This window comes from Myotis lucifugus, unplaced genomic scaffold (assembly GCF_000147115.1).
Source record: "Myotis lucifugus unplaced genomic scaffold, Myoluc2.0 scaffold_191, whole genome shotgun sequence".
Classification (NCBI taxonomy): domain Eukaryota; kingdom Metazoa; phylum Chordata; class Mammalia; order Chiroptera; family Vespertilionidae; genus Myotis; species Myotis lucifugus.
In genome coordinates this window covers 2,138,563-2,164,038 of record NW_005871239.1, presented here as the reverse complement: position 1 = coordinate 2,164,038, position 25,476 = coordinate 2,138,563, and the positions used below count along the sequence as shown (strand labels likewise).

Genomic DNA, 25,476 nt, shown 5'->3' with positions numbered 1-25,476 from the left:
ATTGTCCTAAGAATATCAAGTACCACATCTTAATGAAGAGCTAATGAGATTTCATTGTTTCTTACAGTACTAGATAACCTTTCCTTTTTGTATCAAGGGATGCTTTTCAGAAGTCAACAATGACTAGAAGAATGGCCTTTCTTTGCAACTGCTGCCTCATGGCAACTATCCCCAGCAACTATCACAGCATGAACTCACTCTGACAGCACTGTGTGTGACAGGAACCAGCACTGTATGTGACCAGAACCATAGGTGGATATCTGAATTTGGGTTGCCCTTTTTTTTATTATTATTGCAAATGAGACTCTGCATTTATACAGAAAAAAGCAACTAACATTTGTAGAGCACCGGCTAAAATCCACAATGTATTTTCACATGCATCACCTTATTTGATCTTCACAATAATCACATAGGCTGCAATTATAACATTTAGAAATCAGAAGAGAAATCAGATCACATGAAGGAAGATGAAGGATGAGGGGCCTCAAATCCTCAGTAAATCCTGACTTCATGCATCATACAAGCTTCCAATCCACATTTGAGATTATAGTGACTTAATCTCATATACCTCTAACTGACTTGCCTCAGACTGGTTAGACATATGGTATTCAACAAATAAAGACTACTTGCTACTTTAAATTTCTTTGTCTAAATATTACCTTCTTAATTCATCTAAGCTGGACGTAAAATTTTCCTCACATAGTTATCAAACAACTCAATTCCACCAGTTTTAACTATGCAAATTTTAAAAAACAGAGCTAAGAATTTTTAAAGTATAAATCCAAATTCTTATTTTAATTTAAATTCCATTTATTTTGCAAATTGGTAACACCTTTATATGGTTCAAACCACAAAAGATACCAAAAAAGCTGATAAGTTAAGTCCTGGCCGGTGTGGCTCAGTTAGTTGGGCATCGTCCTGTGCACCAAAAGGTCATGCCCAGGTTGTGGGCTTAATCCCCAGTGGGAAGCGTGCAGGAGGCAGTCAATCAATGTTTTACTCTCACATCCCTGTTTCTTTCTCTCTCTCCCTTCCTCTCTTTCTAAAAATCAATTTTAAAATATTTATTTTTAAAAGCTGATGAGTTAAGAATCTACCTACAACTCCTTCCCCCATCCCAACTTCCCCATTCCATTCCTGTAAATCAATATCATGTTTCTTGTAAAACTCTGAAGACAATCTTCCCTGAATTTCTCAGTGTTCTCTATTAGAAGGCAATCTTCCCTGGATTTCTGTGTTCCCATACAATCTAAACCTCCTCAACATGAAAACTGGTATCTCACAAAGATGGACAATGACTCCTTTTCACATTATAGAAGTATCACATGATCTCACTTATATGTGGAATCTAATGAACAAATAAACTGACAAACAAAATAGATCCAGAGGCATGGAAGCATGCAACAGAAACTCAGAGGGAAGGGCGGGAGAGAGATTAACCAAAGAATTTATATGCATATATGCATAATCCAAGGACACAGACAATAGTGCAGTGAAGGCCTGTGGGGAGGCTGGGGAGGGAGGGTGGGTGGGCGGGAGTGGGGTGGAAAGGGTCAATGGGAGGGGAAAAGGGGACATCTGTAATACTTTCAACAATAAAGATAAAAAAAAATTTTAAAGCTAAAAAAATAAGTAAATAAATAAAGTTATTTGTCTCCTTTTCTCTGGTCATTCAAAGTGTAATAAAACCTTTCTTATCTTCCCCAGAGACATAGGCTTATAATATTTAAGGGTTCAGACCCTCCTGGGCTGCCTCACCAGAGAATTTGTTTACATCCCAGAGAAAAAGATAAATACTCTGTCTCTCCAGAGTAAATGTGCCAGCTCCTGTCGATTCATAATTTCTGAGTTCTTTTTCTCCAAAGTTCGCTATAAGTACAGGTGTAAGCATATGGCTCTCACCCTTTTGCTCTGTGCAGAACTGGAAATAGGGATCTAGGATACCAAGTTACCCTGGCCACTGGCTGTGTAGTCTGATTTCTGATTCAGAGACCTGGTGTTTCTGCAAGTATCTGTGCAGGTTGGGTAACATCTGAGACCCTTCAGAGTGTTGGACTTATCCCTTTCTTACATACATGGTACTCTGCTATACTCTAAACCAGTGGTTCTCAACCTTCCTAATGCCGCGACCCTTTAATACAGTTCCTCATGTTGTGGTGACGCTCAACCATAAAATTATTTTCGTTGCTACTTCATAACTGTAATTTTGCTACTGTTAAGAATCGTAATGTAAATATCTGATATGCAGGATGTATTTTCAAGGGTCGCGACCCACAGGTTGAGAACCACTGAAACACTTGATTTATTCACTTACTGTATTCTGAAAAATCAATGTGAGAAAATTTTAATAGACCAGTTAGTACATTTTAATCAATGATATTTTAGGAATATTTTAAATAACCTATAAAAAATTGCCCATAATGATCCAAAATATATATAATTCCTTAAAAATTTAGTGTAAAGATTACCTTAAGTTTATACTTATTTTTCTGTTATCAGAGTTTACTAACTTAATTTTTGTCCAATTGCATTTTTGTATATTCTGAGAATAAGAAATTATCTTAAACCTTGATCTTTCCAGTTGACAAAGAAGCAAATTTCAAGTATAATTGTGGATCACTGAGACCAATTGTGGTCTCAATCAAAGCATTCTACATAAAGAACAAATTTAAATGGCAAGGCAAGTAAAGCACTATATTCTAAACGTAAGCTTTCAGTTCAGATACAAGTGTTCTGAAAAATATACTAGTAAATAAAAATGAGGCTACTGCCTCTTTGGAATACTACTTGACATTTATCCCACCCTCCCCTGTAAGTTTCTTCTCCTAAGCGTTGGTATTGTCCTAGAACCCTGGATGACCTATATGTTAACAACACTTAGGTCTGTACTTCCCAGGGGCTCAAGTTCCTACAGCTATATACTTGAGACTCAGTTATGATGGGCATTTGTCTTGTTAAATTAGATTATCTTCTGAAAATTTGCTCTTCCTTGCCTACTCAGATGGTGGTCAGATTAGATTTATAGTAGAATGAGCTGGGAAAAAAGAGATCAGGGACTAGTTTGTCATTTTGCTGATTACCAAATTAACTATCACCAAGTCCCATTAACTTCACCTCCTAAGCATTAAAAAGAAAATCTCCTCTTTGCTCTCTCTACTCCACTCCCTAGATTGTACAAAGGCCACACAAAGGTTTCTCCATGTACTTGAACCCCAATGAAGCTGTCACATTCACTAGAAAGAGCACTCCAGTACTAATTTAATCACATCACCTGCCTCCTGCAGCCCTCCATTGAGCAATCAGGTATTGCTCAATTAGGACAGCAAGCCAAGCTAAAAGTAACAATCCAGCATTTATTCACTTACTGCGACAGTGCAAGCAAGAGGCAGAGAGAGGCACCGGCTCCAGAATGCTTCATTCCCTTCCCTACCATGGAACAGCCCCAAGCGAGAGGCAGGTGCTCAAAGCTCAGATGCAAGCTATCATCACATTCCAAGGAACACCAAACAGAAGGCTCCTGCCCCTTTATGGAATGGTGGGCTGGGGTGAAGGAAAGAGGGAAGGGCTAGGAGTGGGAAGGGAAAAGTAGACCTAAGAGGCTCTTATCAGAAGTACCTGGGAGGTGCCTCAGTTAAGGTCCCTGCTAATGAAGCCTGGAATGGAGACAACTGGGCTAGAAATGTAGGTGTACACAAGAGCATGTTTGGCCTAAGGGACTGACTGGGATGGAGGAGGGGCCTGAGTCCTTGACCTCAATTTTCTCTAGAAACTGCAATGCACTGGCTGTGTGCCAAGTCTGGTGTGGACGAGGCACCTTCCCCCTATGAGGCCTGCCAGGCAAAGCCTTGTAATTGCCCATGGTTGGGACTGGAAGATGACACAAGGATTATGAGGTGGAGCTGGACTCCTCACCCTTCAGTGGCTTTCCAGAAGCCTAAACTTCTTCACATGGTAAACAAAAATCCCTTCATCTGACGCCGGGCCTACTTCTCTGCCCTCATCCCCTGCTTCACATTTGATACTCCAGTAAAACCTACGCTTTCCAAACGATTCTTACCTCTATGCCTTTGCTCACACAGTTCACACTATTTCCCCGCCTTCCATTTCTTCACCAAGCAAACTCCTTATGCTTTCAGACTCATCCCCAGTGCCACTTCCTTCAGGGAGGCTTCTTAGTAAAAATATCCACCCTAATTCTAGACAAAACTATTCCCTACCCTGTGGGTCCATAAGCCCCTATGCATACATACTAGTACTTCTATTTCACTTACCACATAATATTTTGTTTATATATATATATATATCTGCAACAAAATGCTAAACTCCTAGAGAACAAAAGCCGCACCCTATTCTATTTTGAATCCCCAGTGTCTAACAGGTATTTGGCACAAGGGAGAAACATGGGGAATAATCTTTGAGGAATTCGTGTTCTATACATCAGCATTAGCACAGCACAGGGAACAGGACACCCCCACAGGATTGCATGACATAAGCTCCACAGGCTACCCAGTTCAGAGAACAGGGTCCCCAGCACTAACAGCCACTCCACATCTAAGGCCCAATTGTCGTCAAAATCTCCTGTTATCAGATTGTCCAAGGTGCACCTGCAGCTCCAGGATTTGCTGTCAAACTTATCACCGACAATATTATCTGCCCTTCTCCCATCCCTCAAAGAATCTTCCTTGTTTCTTCAACCTCATTTCTGGATCAAAGACAGTCATCAGGTATCTATTGTATTACAAATATCACATCTATTACTTGGCCATTTTGCTAAGCTTTTTATGACCCTCCCTTCTCAGGAGACCCCTTCTCTATCCCCTTCTAAGGCAGTCCACCAGCTATGTGGAATTCCTTCTTCAAAAGGCCATCTTTCATTCCTTATAAATGGCTTCTTAGCCTAGAGGCCTCAGGATCCTTGGTGGTTAGGATCCTTTCCAAAGACCTTTCGATAATATATTATGAGTACTGGAACATTTAAAAGTATCCATTTGCAAAGTGATAAACACGACTTTTCACCCATATGTTTTAAGTTTCCTGTAATTTAACTTTCACCTAATTTTTCTGGAAATCCAGCCAGACAAGAAAGGAACCAAGTGGAAGACAAAGATAGCCAATGTCAGCAAAGATCTTAGTTGGTAACAGGCCTACAACAAGGTTAAATTGGGGATGCTTATGTAAACTCAAGTCCTTAACAAAGGAGAATACCAGACTTCATTCAGAGGTAAATTGCAGGTAGGCCTGAATCTCAGGCCTAAAGACTCCATGCCAGAGAAGTTAACTTAAATTCACTCTCTCTCTCAATAAACATTCAAGTATGGGCTGGGATTATTTGAACTCTTTCTGCATTTACTGAGCAGGCACAGAGCTACAGACTCAGGCTGGGTGAGAAGGATGCTAGACACTAAAAATACTACTGAGAATAGCAAACATGAGCTTCTTACCTGGTAAAATCCTCACCACTCAGGTAGAATCAAAAGCAAAAGCAATAGTATGACCCATGTAGTTGTGTTGTATCACCTCCAATTTTTATTCAGAGTACCTACATGTTTCTGTATTGTTTGCCATTTAAGAAATTTTATATCCTCTATGTGGGAAGATAGTCCAGCAATTTATATGAAATTGATGCCTACCAATATAATGTTAAAACTGTAAAATATTTTAATGGATCATGGTTGTCTAAAATGAAATCACTAGATAACTAATAAATAAAGAAGTGAATGGGTAACCCTTGTACTTACAAGAGAACATGAGCAATGATGGCATTCTCGTCGAACAAGGTATCAGTAGGGAATTCTCTCAGTAATATGTTGCCTCTGTAAAAAGTTTAAAAAAGCATTACAGAAATAGTTCCTTGGCATTCCACTTACTTGTTTCTCTAATATACTAGACTGTAAATTCTTTAATGTTAGAGACTGTGTGTCTTATCTACTATGCACCTACCAAAGTACTGGCCATAATATACACTCAAATATTTAGTGAATATATACTAATAACTATGTCAACTTTGAAAAGCTTAGGCCCTGGGTTTAACAAAAAGACTGGGGAATAAACATGAGTCCAAACAGAGTTTCCTACCAACCTCCCTGTCACGTATATACAGATACCCCAAATTGGGCTGGGAAAGAGGCAAGTAGGAGAAAGAAGTGTCCTCAAGCAGTGGGTTCTTGAGGAGACAGATTCTCTCCCCATTTCCCAGGCCAAATCCCAAGGGTTTGAGGACAGAGTTCTGAAAAACCTCAGTTTAGCAGACCCAAGTGCAGAGGAATCTGTACCCTGGACACTGGCAGATCCCTCAAAAATAAAGTATGTACATTTATTTCACACCAAAATATGGCCTGACCTATTTCAAACCCTAAATTTTCTCCTTTTTTAAAATGTTTTTATTTATTTTAGAGAGAAAGAGGAAGGGAGAAGGAGAGAGAGAAACCGATTGGCTGCCTCTTACACACACCCAACTAGGGATGGAGCCGCCAACCCAGGCATGTGCCCTGACCAGAATCAAAGAGCCCACCTCTTGGTGCACAGGAAAATGCCCAAACAACTGAGCCACTCTGGCCAGGGCGAAACACTAAATTTTCTAAGTGCTTGCATGCCAGGCATTTGTAATAGAATTTTACATAAGATTCTCATGTAAAACTAGGTATTATTCTCATTTTATAGATAAGGAAGCAGGTAACAAATCTATTACCTGGACTTTTTTGCTAAACCTCATATGACAGCCCCTCCTCCCGCCCCCCCATGGCATACAACTTTATTCTGGACTAGTGATATTTTATGCACTTGAATATTCTAAAGGTATACTTTTATATTTGTCCATTGCACTCAAAATAATAGTTTACCTAAATAAATATGCTTTCATCAAATCCTTTTCTTTTCCACAGTATCTTGATGTTTCTTCTTTGACACAATTAACCTTTAAAAGATAACATTTAAAGTTTAGAGTGTATCAAAAGGTAACAGTTTCTTGCTTAGGGATACAAGAAAGAAAATGAAACATTACCGTTTGTCTCCACATATTTTTTTTATTTTACTTTTCTTTCTGATTTGTGTCCCATAATTGCTCACATATTCAAGTGCTTGAGGTAACTCAGAAAGAGGAACTGTTTCTATACCTAAGAGTTATATTTAATTATACCTAAGAGTTTACATTTAATTCAATCTTGTGGAGCAATCAGAAGGTAACCAGGCAGAAAGGGAAGGAAACAATTAAAGCAGAACAAAAGTCCTGAGGGAAAGCCAAGAAGCACAGCAGTGAGTGGTAAATTGAGCCCATGGAAGCACCTCAGCAGCCGGCACACAGGGATAGCAGATACGGGTTTCTTACCCCAAATCCATCCTCCCCTTTGGTTTTATTAAAGGAACTTCACTAAAAGCAAATCTCTCATAAAAGTCTCTTCCAGATGCCCAACAGGTAAGGATGGCTAAACAGTGTTAGGAGAAGTCACTGGGTTGGGATTCTTGGAAGGCTCTTAAAAGAGGATTTACTGATATTCTTGCTCTTCCCACTTCTTCCTGACAAAACACAGACAAGATAGCTAGAACAGCAGTAGTAATCACGGACCACAAGGCATTTTTAGAGAAGAAATCCTTGCTAAAGATGGTGCATCAGAAAGAATAAACCTAAGACCCTGATGATGCCTGAGCAGCCACAACAGCCCTTGATAGCTTACAATCAGGACTCGATATGAAAAATACAAGGACAATCCTGGTAGCAACATGCAGATAAAATGAAAGGCATCAGAGCACAGAGATAAGGAGGCAGGTTAAAAGAATCACATCAGTATAGGTCAAGGATGACAGGGACCTGAAGTAAAACAGAAAAGATTCAAGAGACTTTTCACAAATATGGTAAGTAAAACTAGGGGAAAAACTGAGCATGTATAAGCAGCATGAGCTAGAGGTGGAAAAGGAAGGAAATAAAAAAGGTTACTAGATGGGGCAAAGAGGTACACACCAACATAACTTACCAAGACTAATTCTAGAAGAACAGTGACTTTGCTTTGGATTTTGTTAGTTTGGGGGATTTTTTTTTAAAATATATTTTTATTGATTTCAGAGATGAAGAGAGAGAGAGAGAGAGAGAGAGAGAGAGAGAGAAACATCAATGAGAGAGAATCATTGATCAGCTGCCTCTTGCACGTCCCCCACTGGGGATCAAGCCCACAACCTGGGCATGTGCCCTTGACCAGAATTGAACCTGGGACCCTTCAGTCCACAGGCTGACGCTCTATCCACTGAGCCAAACCAGCTAGGGCTTAGGGGATTTTTCTTAAGATAAGTTTTTGTTGGTGGTGGTATTCAATTTAATTTTAAGAGAGTTTGAGGAATCAGAATAACAATTAGGGAAGCTACATTTGTGTTGTTTTTTAAGTGTTACAAAAGGAGAACTGATACTCAGAAAAGATATCAGGAATAGAGAATTAGAATTAAAAGTCAGATTATAGCCATAAGCAGAAACGAATAAATTTTAATGTAAATAATTTTAAAAGAATGCTTAAAAGTCAGAGCATAGGGATGGTTAGCATTATGACAATAGATTTTTCCATTCATCCATTCAACAGATATTTGAACACCTACCATATGTCAGTCACTGTTCTAGTCAATGGGTACAGTTAAGTTACAAATAAAAAACTTTATCTTTAGAACTTACATTCTAAAAGTAGAGACAGATAATTTTTAAAAATTAAGTAATATGTAATGTTAAATGCTATAAAAAATATTAAGTGTGTGACAGGACATTTTAGGAATCAAGGAAGGCTTCTCTGAGGTGGTGACATTTGCACAAAGAACCAAAGCAATGGAGTGAAACATACAAATATGTAAATATGTGGAAGACATGAGTTTTAAGCAGAGTGGGAAAATACAAAGGACTGTGGAAATAACACATGTGGCAGGCTCAAGTAACAGAAAGATGACCAGTATGTGTAAGGAACAAACTGAACAAGGTGGGGGAACAGAAAATCAGATAAGAGAGGAAGTGAGTGTCCACAGATTTTATCTAATGTAATGGGAGGCCTTTCTGGGAGGGTATCAAGGTAACCTGAACACATTTCACTTATATGTGAAGAGTTGAGTGAGACAAAAGTGAAAAGAGAAAGACCAATTGTTAGAAGGCTATTATGGTTTCCCAGATAAGTCTGATGATGCTTTGGACGAGGAAGGCATAGGAAGTAGTCAGATTTGGAGAGTCAGATTTGGAGAGTTTTGATAGTAGAAACTAAAGGAGTTATTGATGGTTATAATGGAACTACAAGTCAAGGATAACTCAAAGGTTTTCTGTTTTTAAATCTACATTGATATAGTAATACTAGAGGCCTGGTGCACGAATTCGTGCACAGGTGGGGTCCCTTGGCCTGGCTGGCGATTGGGGCCTATGGGGGCCGGCAGGCCGGGGAAGGACTGCAGGAGGGCTCCAGGGCATGTCCAGCTCTCTCACCCAGTCCCGATCAGCTGGACCACAGCAGCAAGCTAACCTAAGGTCAGAGCATCTGCCCCCTAGTGGTCAGTGCACATCATAGCGACTGGTCGAGCAGTCGACTGAATGGTTGACCAATCGGTCGGACACTTAGCATATTATGCTTTATTATATAGGATAGCTATACCAGATTTCATTAGGTTATCATTTCATGATATATCTTTTTCCTTCATTTACTTTGAAGATTTCTGAAGCCTTTAAGATGCATTTCTAAATAGCATCAGTTGGGTTTGGTTATTATACCCAGCTTAATAATTTTGGTCTTAATTGGAACATTTAATCCATTGATATTAGTGTTTTCTTCATCTACCTCTGCCTCCTGAAATCTTAACTTTTGAGGACAATCTCAAGATGCTACTTTTTATGAAGTCTTTCCCAACGCCATATATGACCTTCCATTTCAACAATGAGATATGAGCTCTCTTTCCTTTTAACCACTATGGCATATTATTTGTATCTCTCTTATTATAATTGGGTTCTGCTATTTATTAAAATGATTTGAAAATGTGTTTTATCCTTCCTATTTAGAATATAAAGTATCCAAAGAAATAGACTGGGTCTTAATCATCTTTTTATCCAATAGACTAAATATAGTGAGCTAATTTTAATCTCAAACATTTACTGAGTACTTCTTATGTGCCAGGGACTGAGCTAGATACTCAATCTAGGTCTCTCTTATCCACCACAGTGTCCCTTCTATGTAGCTTGGTGACCTCAACTACAAAATTGAGTTTAAATTATGTTAGTTCATATAAAGGTACCACTGGGCATGAACCTCAATATTCTACTACTGTTACTAGACATACAGTTATTAGTTACTAGATAAACAGCATGATTACCTTTTTTGAGTGTCATACTTAGTCTATTATTTCATTTTTAAATTTCAGTTTAAAATGGTATTCATAGCCCTAACCGGTTTGGCTCAGTGGATGGAGCATCGGCCTGCGGACTGAAGGGTCCCAGGTTCGATTCCGGTCAGGGGCATGTACTTTGGTTGCGGGCACATTCCCAGTGGGGAGTGTGCAGGAGGCAGCTGATCGATGTTTCACTCTCGTCGATGTTTCTAACTCTCTATCCCTCTCCCTTCCTCTCTGTAAAAAAATCAATAAAATATATTTTTAAATAAATAAATAAAATGTTATTCATAGCTCCTCAGAGATGAGAGCCATTATCATTCTAGAGTGTAATCAGCTGTTCATTAGCTGAGACCCCTATACAAACAGAATTGAATATTTTTTAAGGTATATAGCCATGACATAATACATATATATTTGGTTTCTGCCTCTGGTTCCTGACACAGAGTTCCTAAAACCCTTGTAATTCTTGAGTGATAGGCATGCTAGGAGCATTTTTGTTCTAATATTTGGTCTTTAACTCCAGTTCCTGATAAAAGAGATTCTAAAACCCCATGAAGGGTTTTTTTTATGCTAATGAAGTGACTGGTGGCTGGGGACCCCTAGATAACTTAAGGATAGGGACTGGTCGCCAGAAAGCATCATTAAGAGGGCTGGAACTTCAGTGTAGTTGAAAGAGGGATGCGGCCTGCCGGCCGCGAGTTTAACATGCTTGGCTATAGTGGATACCACAGAGAAGGGAGTTGGGGTAGGGGAGTTAGTAAAGGTAAAGAGGGCCAAATATATAATGATGGAAGATTATCTGACTTTGGGTAATGGGCACACAATACAATATACAGATCATGTAACATAGAAATGCCACTTGAAACCTATATGACCCTATTAACCAATGTCACCCCAATAAATTTAATTTTCTTAAAAAAAGAGGGTTGGAACTTTCAGCCCCACCTCCCATCCTCCATGCAGGAGATTGTCCATCACCAATGGCCAATGATTTAATCTGTCATGCCTACATAATGATGCCTCCATAAAACCCTAAGCAGCCGGATTTAGAGAGCTTCCAGGTTGGTGAACACCATCCAAGGCCCAGGAGAATGACACACCCCAAACTACACTAGGACTGAAACTCCTGTGCTCAAGACCTTGCCCTATGCATCTCTTCCACTTGGCTGATCCTGAGATAGCCTTTATAATAGACCAGCAATAGCAAGTAAAGTGTTTCCCTGAGTTCTGTGAGCCATTATAGCAAATTATCCATTTTCAGGAGGGGATGGTGAGAACACCCAATTTGCAGCCAAGTCCTACAGAAGTTGTAGGTAACCTGGAGACACACTACTCATGATTGGCATCTGAAGTGACAGGTGGTCTTACAAGACTGAACCCTTACCCCTGGGAGGTCTGTGCTAACTCTGGGCAATTAATGTCAGATTGCTTGGTGTGGAAACATACATATCTGGTGTCAAAAGTGTTCTATGCGTAGAGGGAACAATATCTCTTTAATAGCCAAGGTTAGTTAACCTTTCTGCCCTGGGAACTAGCTGCAGAGACCAAGAGGGACAATAGCCATCTCTTGGAGGAGGAAGGCTAATGAACTAAGAACAAATGTACACAGTATAGGAGAAAAAGGAATGCTATGGGAAGTAACCTCACAAGGTGAACTGATCATAAATTCCTAACTGGGGAGGTCATGATGGGTAGTCACACCCCAGGCATATAACTTTAGTAAAAGGTTGATCGTTGCCTTAAACAAGCCCTGTCCTTGTTTCTGTACATCAAGGTTAACAGAGCTTTGTGTTAATATCACCACCTTTTTAGACCCTCCTTTTAAAGTGTTGAAAGCACATAACATTAACTATCCTGTAATCCAATCCCCACCTTACTTTCTCCCACCTCCATGTAATCATCCTTAAATTCCCTCCTGAATTTCAAATGCATTAAAGAAACTTATTCTCCAGAGCTTTTGAAATCTTTCTTTTTTTTACTCTAGCAAGTTTGGCTCAGTGGATAGAACATCGGTCTGCAGACGGAGAGGGTCCCAGGTTCAATTCTGGTCAAGGGACATGCCCAGGTTGTGGGCTCAATCCCCAGTGGGGGGCATGCAGGAGGCAGCCAATCAATGATTCTTTCTCATCATTGATGTTTCTATCTCTCTCTCTTCCTTCCTCTCTAAAATAAATATATATATCCTCACCCAAGGGTATTTTCCATTGATTTTTAGAGAGTAGACGAGAGAAGGAAAGACAGAGAGAAACATCAATGTGAGAGAAACACATTGATTGGTTGCCTCCTGCACATACCCTGACCAGGGCCCGGACCGGGGAGGAGCCTGCAACCCAGGTACATGCCCTTGGCCAGAATCGAACCTGGGTACCTTAGGTCTGCAAGTCAATTGATACTCTATCCAGTGAGCCAAAGTGGCTAGGGCCAGAGCTTTTGAAATCTTGCTCCTCAGGGCATGTCATCAGTTTGGCTCAAATAAACTCATAACAATTCTCCACAGGTTTGGACATTTCTTACATCGACAAGAGAAAGTCAGGTAGGCACTAATCTGAAAGAATTTAATAATCCCTGGGTTACTTCTCATTCAGTTTTCTAAGGTACAAATTCTAAGTTTAAACTAAATGAAAGGCTTATGTACCTATCTAATCCATGATGCTTGTGGAAATTTTCCATAATATTCCATGGCAAGTTTGAAATTCTTTTGAGAAAAAAGTAAGTATATAATTTCAAGTTAGGTTGTTTTAACTTTCCTAAAAATAAATGAAACTGCAACATAAGTAATTATAAAAACTTAAAACAGAAAAGGAAAAATATTTCAGGTACCTCAACTTTGGTACCTCTGTGGTAGGCAATTAGACAGACATGAGCAGAGCAAGGACAATGGGCCAGGTACAAAAGGTCACCAGTGGGGAAAGTCCTAGGTACCTACCAAAGGGCAATTGTAGGGTGGACCTTGCCCCCAAAGAGACCTTTCCTCCCCTAGCATATCACTGGTCATTCAGTTTAGACCTGCTGACATTTCCTTCCTAGAGATAATATTTAGGCCTCAGTTGTATTTCAGCTCCAGGCCCAGAAAAGCAACAAAACCAGATAAGCAACACTATGGCTGAACTCAGGACCAGCTGCTTTAGATGATAACCTCCTGCCCTGGCGCTGAACAATCAACAATCAGTGGAGACCTAGACCCTGAAATGACATACCCGGACACCTGCTGAATATTCTATTGAAATCTTCCCCTGGGGAATCCCCTAAAATCTCCACCCTTAAAACCTTTGGACTGAGAATCCAGTGCACTCTCCCTCCAGGAACACTGGTCTGCCTTTCCCTTCTCTCTCTCTCCTTCCCCCCAGGCATATTACCTTTACCTTCCTCACTCCCACACTCCAAGGGCCCTTCCTTTACCTCTAAATTGTTTCCTAAGTCCATTCTCCTACTAATTACTTTTTCCTCTGTGATTTTTATAAATAAACTAGAGGCCCGATGCATGAAAATTCGTGCAAGAGTAGGCCTTCCTGCCCTAGCTGGTTTGACTCAGTGAATAGAGCATCGGACTGCAGACTGAAGGGTCCTAGGTTCGATTCCAGTCAAGGGCACATGCCTGGGTTGTGGGCTCGATCCCCAGTTGGGGATTGAGCAGAAGGCAGCCAATCAATGATTCTTATCATTGATGTTTCTCTCTCTCTCTCACTCTCTGAAATCAATAAAAATATATTTTAAAAAAAGAGTAGGCCTTCCTTCCCCCAGCTGCCGGCACCGGCTTCCCTCCGGCACCCGGGACCCAGGCTGGCTTCCCTCTGGCCCCAGCTTCATCAGGAAGGACAACCGGAATGACGTCCGGTCTAATTAGCATATTACCCTTTTATTATTATAGATGTTCTCTGAATTCTTTCCTGGCCAAAACTCAAGTACTGAGCCCTAGCTGGTGTGGCTCAGTGGATAGAGCATTGGCCTGGGGCTGAAGGATCCTGGGTTCGACTCCAGGCAAGGGCACATGCAGGGCTGCGGGCTCGATCCCCAGTAGGGGGCGTGCAGGAGGCAGCCAATCAATGATTCTCTCTTATCATTAATGTTTCTGTCTCTCCCCCTCCCTTCCTCTCTGAAATCAATAAAAATATATCTATTAAAAAAAACACAACTCAAGTACTGAGGTTGCTGAACCCAGGTCCGGTCTGACCCCACAGGTCTAACACCTTCCTACCACTTACAACACCTTCATTTGTGCTAACAGAAATTTAATAAATTATTGAATTGTGATATATTTGTCAGGCAAAACAAAAGTCTAACTATAGGATTGAAAATTGACACCACAGTCCCAATAGAATAGTTTACAAAATTAAATTAAATGCCATGCTAAAGAGTTTCAAACAGCTTTTTTCCTGTATATTTATTAACTTATACAATAATCTGGAACGTCTGTGCTTGTTTATTCTTATGAAAAAAAGGCAGAAAACTACATAAGCATTTTTAGATAGTCATTTAGATGTAAAATGTTTGTCACTAATAATTTATCAACATAAATATCCTTCTACCTTTGCAACTGAGATTCCATAGTCCTGGAGAGGTTTAACAGCCTTATTCAGTTCTTCAAGAAATACAGAGGTACTTGGAGAATCTAAAATAAGAAATGTTTTATGAATGTTTAATGATTTACCTCTTAGGAAAGATAAATTCTTAAAATTAAAGCCTAACAATAAGTTCCCACTGAGCATACTGATTAAATAGCAATAGAAAAGTCACATAAGTCAGGATATAAAAAATACTTACCAGCTTGACAAAAATAAGCTAAGGAGGCTTTTCCTGCTTGCAAGGTACTAAAATATTTCTGAGGACTCAGTTCTGGTAGAGAGTTGACTGCTGACTTATAAACAATGCACATCATGACAAAAGAGATGCCAACTCTAAATCCATCGAAACTAAAAGACATCATCAGCTGTAGTTATATATAAGCAGGAGATTCTGTCTGCTTTGTTCACTGCTGTGTTCTGTAGCCTCAGACAATACCTGACAAGAGTAGGTGTTCAATAAAGTTTTGCTGAATTAATTTGTTAAATAAATAAATGAAGTAAAATCTGCAAAAAAAGAATAATATGAGGCATTATTTTTATATATTTGATTTTGATACCTTATTATTCCTTTCTAGAAAATATCTGAGATGATATATAATGACATTGATTTGATAATGCTATTGATTTTTGATACTTGCAAAAGATATCAAGAACATGTAATATACTAAGTATCTTAAGTTTAATAGGTAGTTACTGGAGTATGTGAAGCTAATTGTCATTTTTAAGGGTTCTAAAATTTATTATCTAACATACAATTAATTTTTAAATTGGGCATTTCATCCTTCCCTACCGAGAGTGGATTTACAATTAACACACAAACAGCTATTTAATACCATTAACATGGGAGTGAGACATCAAAATATATGTCTACTATGTTTACATTCTTTTTACTTTAAATCCCCTAACTACTTAACAGTCCTTCTTAATACACATTTTTAATGCTTAAGACTTTGATTTATTTATACAGCTTAGAAATTCAAATATCTTTTCAAATCACTTCTCTTTTCTGAACTCAGATTTGTTCTAGATATCCTCTCGCATCTTCCTTCATGCTGTACTTACTTCCATGCTGTCCTCTGTATCTGCTTTCAATTCTCTTCTGTCTTGCTACTTTTAAATTTCTCTTAAACAATATCTTCTTTCAGGAAACTCTTCCATTGATAATCTATATTATCTATGTTTAAAAGAAGATAGGAAAATTTGCATAATATAAAAATATACTTCTAGAAGGTAAACATATACCCACAGGTGTAGGTGAGAATTTACTTTAATTTTTCTTTTCAAACAAAAGATCACTATCTTAAAACAGGACACAAGGGGGAAAAGCAAAAATTGCCCATAAGGATAGGGGTAGAATTTTTCCATAAAGAATAAAATGATAAAAGAATGAAAAAATTAGGAAAAAAATACACTAAATTGAATATTTACTCTGGTCTCTTAATATTATCAATAAGCATATAACACTTCTCCCTAAGAAGTAGGTATATCTAAAGAAGGAGCTAATTACTCATGATTACTTCCTAATATTCTTTTCATTAGAGCTAATTTATATCAAACAGTGAATGAATTTGCCATCAATTTTTAATAATGAGCCAAGAGTTCAAAACTCAAGTAGAATGAGGAGTGAGGACTGTGAGCAGTATCTAAAAAAAAGTAATTTTAATGATCTAATTAAGGGGTATCCTTGACATTAAAATTGATTCTACAGTACAGCCATTTTAAGGCAGCATATTTTAAAGTGACTATATTAATGGGAATGGTTTAAAATAGGTCATCCAAGATTTTCTTTATATTCTGGAGGTGGGGAAAATGCATGCATCCTGAGACTAAGGGAATAATGATATACTAATGAAATAACTCCAACCTAAGTAAAAGGTAAAATACTTAAATGAAAGCACAATTGAAAGAGTCAGTATAAAATATCATTTTTCCTGTCTCTGTGGTTACAATTCAATTAATTTAACATTAAATTGGACATTAGGGTTAACATATGATTCTTTTCCCCTAGAATGTATTTTGTAGCACAGAAAGTTCTAACTGCACATTCAAGACTTGAATACTTTCCCACATCTATCATTGGACAAATGACATTGGACAAATGAGATTACACATGTCAAAGTACTGTGAATTTGGACAATTAGTGATGTTGCTGATTATTCTTACATATTCTTAGAGATAAGAACTCATAGGTATCCTTGCAGTTTATCCCATCCTTGATAAATTGATTATTTAAGGAATTACTTAAAGCAGAGACTGCTGCACAGGTCAACTTGAAATAGAGTTTACATGGTCATAACAAAATAAATACTGAATAATGATATAGCCAAATCTATGGCAACCACAGTTGAGAAGATGGGAGATAGAAAGTAAGGCTTCATGCAGACAGGGCGAGAAAAGGGATAAAGGAGCCAAATACTAATCTTTCGCAAGACCAAAAGCCAAGTTTATTAGAAGCAGGAATATCAATGCCGAAAACAAGTTGAAAGTAAGTGCCTTTAAGGAATAAGACATTGGAGGGAGAAAGACACCAAAGGGACTTTTAAAAAATATATATATTTTTATTGATTTCAGAGAGGAAGGGAGAGGGATAGAGAGATAGAAACATCAATGATGAGAGAGAATCATTGATCGGCTGCCTCCTGCATGCCCCCTACTGGGGACCAAGCCCACAACCCAGGCATCTATCCTTGGCCAAAATCGAACCTGGGACTCTTCAGTCGGCAGGCCTACGCTCTATCCACTGAGCCAAACGGGCTAGGGCAGAACCTTCTTTAAACAGTGCATCTTTTCACTTTGATTTTTTTTAAAATTACCTATGTGTTAGGAAATCGTTTATAGCTTCTATTCATATTAGCCCAACCTACCCCGTGGGGCCACAGAAGAGTGGTCATTGCACATGAATAAAATGCCTTTGTCCAGAGACATGATCTCCTCATAAAAATATATTTAAACTAAAGAGAAGGTAAGTATGGGTGGCAAGTGGTGGGGAAAGAGAACATCCAGTGAGAATAGAATAAAAACAAAGATACAGAAGGTACTTGGTGACTTTTCCTCCAGTTATTGGAAAATGGAACAGAAAACAGTACTTTAATGCTTCAAAAACTAAAAAAAATCAGAACAAAGTGATGAGTACACTGTGTACCTTGAGAGAAATATGACCTCGTCAATTTGTTGAGATAGCTCATTAGCATGGGGTAACAGTTCCAGTTTTCCTGGCAGGTATAACGTAGGATTACACTTATTACCTACCTGTACTTCCCACCCCTAGCAAAGTTTGAGATCACCATGTGACTTATTCTGGCCAATAAAATGTGAGCAAACGTGGTATGTCCCTTTCAGGCAATAGTTTTAACAGCTAGTGTGCAATATACCAGCTTTATTTTCTTTTGCCACAGTCACTAAAAATGCTCAAGTGGTGGCTGTCATCAGCATCGGTCCCAGAATGAACACAACAAAGAGAACCCACAACTGATATGCAATGAGCATGTGTCATAGGAAGAAATAAACCTTGTTGTCTTAAGCCACTGAGATTTTAGGACTTATTATTGCAGAACAATCTAATTTATCTTCATTGATATACAAACTAGAAGTGAGATGCTGCCACAACAAGAACTCCAAAATACTGGATCAGGGATCAAGCAACAAGGAAGCGCCCCCCCCCCCCCCCAACCCCACCCAAGGAAACTTATCAGAGACAGGAGCTCAGCAAATGATCCACATTAAGGAGTAACAAAACATTTGATGAAATTGTCACCACAATAATTTGGAAGTGGCACATACCTAATGAATTTATGACAATGTATCTAGGGGGCTAATGGATGTATTTATACCTTAATAGAAGAGGCTAGAAGACAGGAAGATGAGAACTATGTGAGAGTTGCTGTTGGTTGTGCCTAATGAAATATTAAAAGAAAAGTACTCAAAGAAGAACCACCATCCAAGAGACTAGTGATTCAAACCTTAAAATAATCCTTTAGTCCCCACCTTTGTGGGGTCAGGCGGTAAGCTGAAAAAACTGCTCAGCCATGGGAAGAGCTCATAACCTCCAAAGCCAACTTCAGATGTGGTCAAGGATGATAAAAATGAAAGGGACCTCTTGCAGGGCAAAGCCAAGGACCATGGAGAACTATGCTCTAGAACAGTGGTTCCCAACAATGGGGCACATGCCCCACACAGGGGCAATTTGATTTTTAAGGGGGGCAATTCGAGAATGAGTTATTAACAGTGAATATTTTGCATTTTTTATGCTCCTAAGGGCCTCATATACAGTACATAAATATATATTGTGACATATTTATGCATTTTAGTTCTCTATTATATGTTTTGAAACTTTGCTATTTTTTTTCATATCACTTTGTATTATCATTTTTTAAATAATTTCTTAGTGACTTCTTCCTCAGTACTTCAACTGTCCTTTCATTCTTTTATTTTTTTCTTTCATGGATGCCATGTTCTTTGGAAGCTTGTTTAGACCAAGTTAATGGCCTTTTAGGCTTCCTCCAGGAAAGTTTACTTTTTGAATAATAAGTATATGTCATAGGGGGAGCATCAGGATTTTAGAGATGCTTAGGTGGGACATGGCCAAAAAAGAGTTTGGAACCACTGCTCTAGAGCATGTGTCAGCATATGAACTATCTGTTACTGGTCAATAATAATGAGATCAACATAGAAATTGAGTGTAAATGTTTAGAAGCTTTTATTGCAATTTCACACATTTGCAAATAAAATGCTAAGGGCAACAAAAGTTTTTGTTTGGCACCAAAATATTGAAAGAGCCCCCGGAGGGAAATGAGGACAATGTACCTCAAGGGAAAAACACTGATATTCCTGCTAGTGAGGGGAGGGGGCAAGGATTCACCTTCATATGTTCTGCAGACAGGTGGAGCAGCTGGTGGCCCTCTCCAGCCAGAACAATCCCATTTTGAAATTGGGTCCCGCACACAGTACTCGGCAAATGGTTCAGCTTTAAATGTTTGAAAGACCATTGTGCTAAAGGAATCTGCCCTCCTAGAACAACAATATCCAACCATTGTGCATTTGGACACATTTCCAGTTTTAAAATATCTAGCAACAAGCTTTTCTAGAAGGCCACTGATTCGTTTGCCTTTTATAGGCCTAAATTACCCTTTCGATTAACCAAAAAAGTAACGGTTTTCCCTCTCAACAAAAAGAAGAAATTGACAACTGTAAACATTAAGCAAATTATACCAAGAGCTGTGGGCATCATTCTCTGGGAAAAAGACATGTTTCCTATTTTGCAACAAATGGGGCACTTAATGCTTACAAAGTTCCTGTAAGAGTATTTTGTCAAAAATTAGCTTACTTAAGGTTTAATGCTGCTACTGTAGAACAGAACCTGCTCATTGAACCAGCCTCAAATAAAATGCTGATTAGATCTCATCACAACTTATCATTTAAGAACCAAAGGAGTCAGCATTGTCAACATCTCTCTACTTTACAGCCATTTCAAGATAATTGGGGAAAAATTCTTTATCTCCATCCCCACCCCCTAGCACACATACACCTAAAAAAAGGAGAAAAGAGGAGGGTATCCACAGGTTGCTAGCTCTATCCCCGTAGGAGGCAGCCAATCAATGATTCCCTCTCAGTATATCTCTCTCCCTCTCCCTTCCTCTCTGAAATCAATAAAAATATATATATTTTTTTTAAAGAGGAGGGTATCTATATATATATATATATATATATAATTTAAAGAGGAGGGTATCCAGAGTTGCAATGACACTAGAATAAAAAGTCTTACAATCAAAGACCTAAAACTATCCAGGTATTAAGTATCATTTTAAGTAGATAATATAGGAGAAAAAGAAAAAAACTTCATAGCGAAATTGTATTCATGGCCTAAAATTTGCACCTCATTGATTACAAAAGATACAAAAAACAGGCCATGCCAGAGAACAAGAGGTTCCCCTGATTTTGACAAGTGACTCAAATCCCATAACTCTGAATTCATGCTTAATTTATGTGCTACAGCACATAACTGCAATCAGTTAACTCACTGCTGCCATCGAGCACTGTCCCCTCTCAAGTAGAACTGTAGGGTCCTAACCACATGCTCCAGGAATCCATTACGTTAATTTCTTACACTCCAATAAACATGCGATCCTTCTCAAAAGCGTTGTCGGATTAGGCCTGTGAACTTCTGTAGGCTGCACTGCACAACTGCTCAGCTGACTGTTCCACCTGTGAGATACCACGTAACAGCGCTAGGCCCACACATCTATCCCAGTGTGTCAGCACAGCTAGAAAGAATCCAAAACAGCCCCCACCCCGCAACCTATGAACCAGGAAGTCCAGGTAGGATTCCCATCTGGGCACATACCTGGGTTGTGGGCTCGGTCCCCATTAGAGGGCTGAAGGAGGCAGCCAATCAAATTATTCTCTCTCATCACTGATGTTTCTTTCTATCTCTCTCTCTCTCCCTTCCTCTCTGAAATCAATTAGATAGATAAATAGATAGTCTATAGATGGAGATGGAGATGGAGATAGAGAAAGGGGTGATAGAGATAGAACCCAAAACACACCAGCATCCGGTGCCTGGGGTACAAAACAGACTTTAAAGTTCTCTGTGGATCACTAGCTAGGAAAGAAGGTAGCAACACTCTTCCTGGGCAAAGCATTAGAGCGAAGGATAGTGAAACAGGAAAGGCTGGGTCTTGGCTGCGTCAGTAAATATGCCAGTACCTTTCAGATACTGAATTTGTGGAGTGCCGCTCATTCTAAGAAGAATACAAATTATTTTCTCTTCATAATGCACTATTCTGCTCATTTTATTAGCAATCACCAAAAGAAAGAAAGAAAGAAAGAAAGAAAGAAAGAAAGAAAGAAAGAAGAGAAGAGAAAAGAAGTCAAGAAATGCTATGTGTCAGCCAATACACCTGGGAGATTTATTCATTCCTCACTCATTTACAGCAGTCACAGAACATTTGTTTTGTGTCTCTGGTTTACCACAGACAGGACGAAGGTTGGAAGAATGCATGTGGAATTTAGGGAGCACAGACCATTCCGCTTCTTCCTCTCTAGAATCCATATGAGACAGAGTTCTATTTCTGCCTTTTCCCTAAACTTATGCCTAGCAGAGCATCTGTCTACATTCTAAGTTTCAAAGGGCCACGTTCCCCCTTTTCACACTGCTGGGTCCTCCATCTCATCCTCATACCACTCTTCTCTAAGGGCGGCTCCCGAGGGAGGAAAGAGCCTTACTTAGAACGGGGGTCCCCCTTCGCCTCATTCCATTCCCGCTCCCCTCAAAGGGCTCAGGTTTTCCTCGCCGCTCACGCCGGGAAGGAAGGAAGCAAAATGCCCCTCCTCAGAACCCCGGGGAGGCCCCTTCTAGGCCAAACCCGAGCTCAGCGGGGCGGCCTTTGCTGGGGGAGAGCCGCCTGGGTGAAGCCCCATTCCTGCAGGCAGAGCCCAGAGCCCTGGCCTGGAGGACCCGCGCGGCCACCTACCTGCCCGCGCGCGGCCGCCGGCTCGCGCCCGGCGAAGGAGAGGCAGAAGGCGGGTCCTCGCCCCGCTCACCCCGCAGACGCGCTCGCTACGCCCACTTGCGAGAGTGCAGCGCCCACAGCCGCCACCGCTCAGTGCAATGGGCCTGCAAACACACACACACACACACACAAACACACTCACACACACACATAAAACACACAATCCCGGGGGCTCCTCCCTCTCCTCGTGCTCCCGACGTGAGACCTCTCCAACCAATGGGAAGCACAGAGGGCGGAGCGAGACCCGCCCCAGGTGGCGGGCGACCACCGTGTCCTCCCGCCGGTGCGAACGGGCCGTGCAGTTGCTGGGCCAATCGGCAGCGTGGGTGGGGAGTGCGCGGAGGGGGAGAAGGCGGAGAGCGCAGGCGTCCAATCAGAGCTTGGATCCCCGGAGCGACGGGTCCCGCGGCCCGTGGGCGTCCGAGCTCGGCGCGCTGGGGGCGTGCCCGCCTGGCCCAATCGGCGCGAGCCCAAGGTGCGGAGCGAGCGCCTCAAATGCTCGGGTTTCTCAGCTGATTGTCTCCAGCCGAGAGTTGTTTTTTGCAGCGACCGAGCGGATCCGCAGCAGGAGGAGCCGAGACCCCCGGGGGGGTCGGGTAGAGAAGGCGGGATCGGAGGATCTGCGACTGCTCAGTCGCGAGGCTCCGGGTCCTGTCACGGCGCTTCCTGGGGTTGGAGGTTAGGGTGGGTGGGGGGGTGAGGCACCCATCCTTCTCCCCCTCGACGGCAGCCCCGAGCCCGGCCCCTTCCTTCCCGCGCGCCCTCGCCCTCCCTCCAGCCCCCTCATGAGGGTGTCCGTGCCGGGTCCCGTGGCCGCCGCTGCCGCCGCTCCGGTGGCCGGCCGCGAGCCCTCGACGCCGGGCCAGGGCGGCGGAGGGGAAGGCGCCGTCGCGGCCGCCTCGGGCGCCGCGGTGCCGGGCTCGGTGCAGTTGGCGCTGAGCGTCCTGCACGCCCTGCTCTACGCCGCGCTCTTCGCCTTTGCCTACCTGCAGCTGTGGCGGCTGCTGCTGTACCGCGAGCGGCGGCTGAGTTACCAGAGCCTCTGCCTCTTCCTCTGCCTCCTGTGGGCAGCGCTCAGGACCACCCTCTTCTCCGCCGCCTTCTCGCTGAGCGGCTCCCTGCCTCTGCTCCGGCCGCCCGCCCGCCTGCACTTCTTCCCCCACTGGCTGCTCTACTGCTTCCCCTCCTGCCTCCAGTTCTCCACGCTCTGTCTCCTCAACCTCTACCTGGCGGAGGTAAGGCGGGAGGACCGGCGTGCGGGGCCGGCCGGGCGAGCGCCCCCCCCCCCCCCCTCCAACCCCCGCGAGCAACTCTGAATAGGGACGGGGTGCGGGGTGGGGGGGAGCGGCCCTGAGATGCGGACCCGAGACCAGTCTGGGGAAACTGAGGCACGCCTGGAGGGCGCGCCGGTGTGCTCTCCCTAAACTTGAGCAGCTGATTGATTGACTCGGTTGCGGAGGGGCTGGGGGTGGGGGGGCGGCGGAGGGAGTACGAGTGTGTGTTCTCCCAACTTAAGACTGCAGGACGACCCTTTGTTCGGGGTTCTAGCCCTCGAGGGTTGGGGGGTGGCATCGCCAGAAGTAGCAGCCCCCGGCAGCTCCGCCGAAGCCGGACTGCGCCGAGAGGGGCTGGATGCTGAGGTAGCAGCAGCTCTGCCGAAGCTGGCCTGCTGCCAGCCATTACGTCACCAGGCAGAGCTGTGCCTCTGCTATTGTTGCTGCGTTTCTTTTATTAGAAGCTTATATTCCCTCCTGCATCTCCTTTCCTGTGGCTCGATCAGCCTCGCACAAATCCCGTTCGATCGTTCCCCAGCAGGGTTAATAATCAATCACCAATGCCTGGGGTCAATAGAAAGACCTCCATCAAGCCCTTCATGTTTGCCCCAGTTGCTTCATGCTTTGGCTATTTTTCCTACCTCTTGCAGCCTAGTCTCTCTCTCTCTTTTTTTTTTCTTTTTTTTTTGGAGCTAATTAAGAGAAAATACTAGCTGAATCTGTGCCTATTGCAGAAACAAACCACCAAACTGTTTTTGCAATAACTTGTTTAATAGCTGGGAGCTAATCACACCCCCTTTCTCTTTTATGGGGAATTACTGGTTGGATTGCATTGTTCTGGGGAGCTTAGGTATTTGACCCATTTCAAACAGGTTTGGGAGTGTAAGGTTGTCAATCATGTGTGTCAGCTAGTGGTATTTAAGCCACAGAATTTTGAGAATTGTAGAAAAAGCCCCCCTCCCCATCCTGCAAAAAAAAAAAAAAATAGCTTGCGGAGGGGAGGAAGCAAGGTGACATCATATACTTAATACTGACATAGAACAATATTGGTCTATGCAACTAATCCTCTCAAAGGCTTTGGAGGTGATGAGAATTAACTAGTTATCAGCAAAGGTAAAAACATTTGATGCAGAATCAGTGATTATATTTCTTGCATACATAAACCAACTCTTTTCTCCCATAGTAGATAGAAAGTAGAATGCATAATTTTTAAATCCAGTCCTAACTTCAGCTTTTTAGCACGCTAAAAGCAATAGTTGAAAATAAGTAACAAAACATTAACTTTCATTCTTTTCCTTCCCCCCCCCCCCACCTTTGGAAGTCCAAGCAATACAATGACTAACAACCAAACAGTAAAAAGCATAAATAAAAAGCATGGGTAATCATAAATCAAATCATGCCATAGTCATGTCACTTATTTGATGATGTTTTGATCTTCTAGTTGTTATTTGAACTTTAATTATTTCTCTCCTTTGCAGTTAAACTGATACATTATATTCTTCCTGACACCATTTCTGATACAATACCAGTGACCTTTCTTCACTGAAGCTTTAATCCAGCTTTAGATATAGTTAATCTACCTATATGTGATTAGCAGTCCTTATGCCTTGAGCATCAGATAAATTATTTTCCCCTATACACTTTGACTTATAAAATTATATTAATGATCCACTGCAAAATAGTTGGTAGGCATTTCATAAAGGAGATAAACACTTTTTTTTTTTACTTTTTTCTTGTGACATCATATATAAAGTGCACAAATCTTAAATGTATAGCTAGGTCTAGCCTTGCCTGGGTAGC

The 25,476-nt window shown here is 41.3% G+C and overlaps 2 protein-coding genes across 5 annotated transcripts in view; one reads left to right on the top strand and one right to left on the bottom strand.

Moving 5' to 3' along the window:
• TXNDC16 (thioredoxin domain containing 16) overlaps positions 1-22,463 on the bottom strand; it is an 81,528-nt gene extending 59,065 nt beyond the window's left edge. The window contains exons 1-7 of one of the 2 annotated variants that reach the window (XM_023760771.1): positions 22,364-22,463; positions 15,957-16,068; positions 15,331-15,398; positions 15,094-15,242; positions 14,859-14,941; positions 6,840-6,913; positions 5,739-5,813 (exon numbers count right to left, since the gene is read on the bottom strand). In XM_023760771.1, coding sequence (XP_023616539.1) covers positions 5,739-5,813; positions 6,840-6,913; positions 14,859-14,941; positions 15,094-15,208 — 347 coding nt within the window. In that variant the 5' untranslated portion in view covers positions 15,209-15,242; positions 15,331-15,398; positions 15,957-16,068; positions 22,364-22,463. Of the gene's footprint in view, positions 1-5,738; positions 5,814-6,839; positions 6,914-14,858; positions 14,942-15,093; positions 15,399-15,956; positions 16,069-22,363 lie in introns of both variants that reach the window. The other variant, XM_023760770.1, reaches the window with a different exon arrangement.
• A 724-nt stretch (positions 22,464-23,187) lies between these two features.
• The window catches only part of GPR137C (G protein-coupled receptor 137C), a 55,659-nt gene continuing 53,370 nt past the window's right edge, over positions 23,188-25,476 (top strand). For all 3 annotated transcript variants that reach the window (XM_006096980.3, XM_023760774.1, XM_023760775.1), the window contains exon 1: positions 23,188-23,637. In XM_006096980.3, coding sequence (XP_006097042.1) covers positions 23,188-23,637 — 450 coding nt within the window. The remainder of the gene's footprint in view (positions 23,638-25,476) is intronic.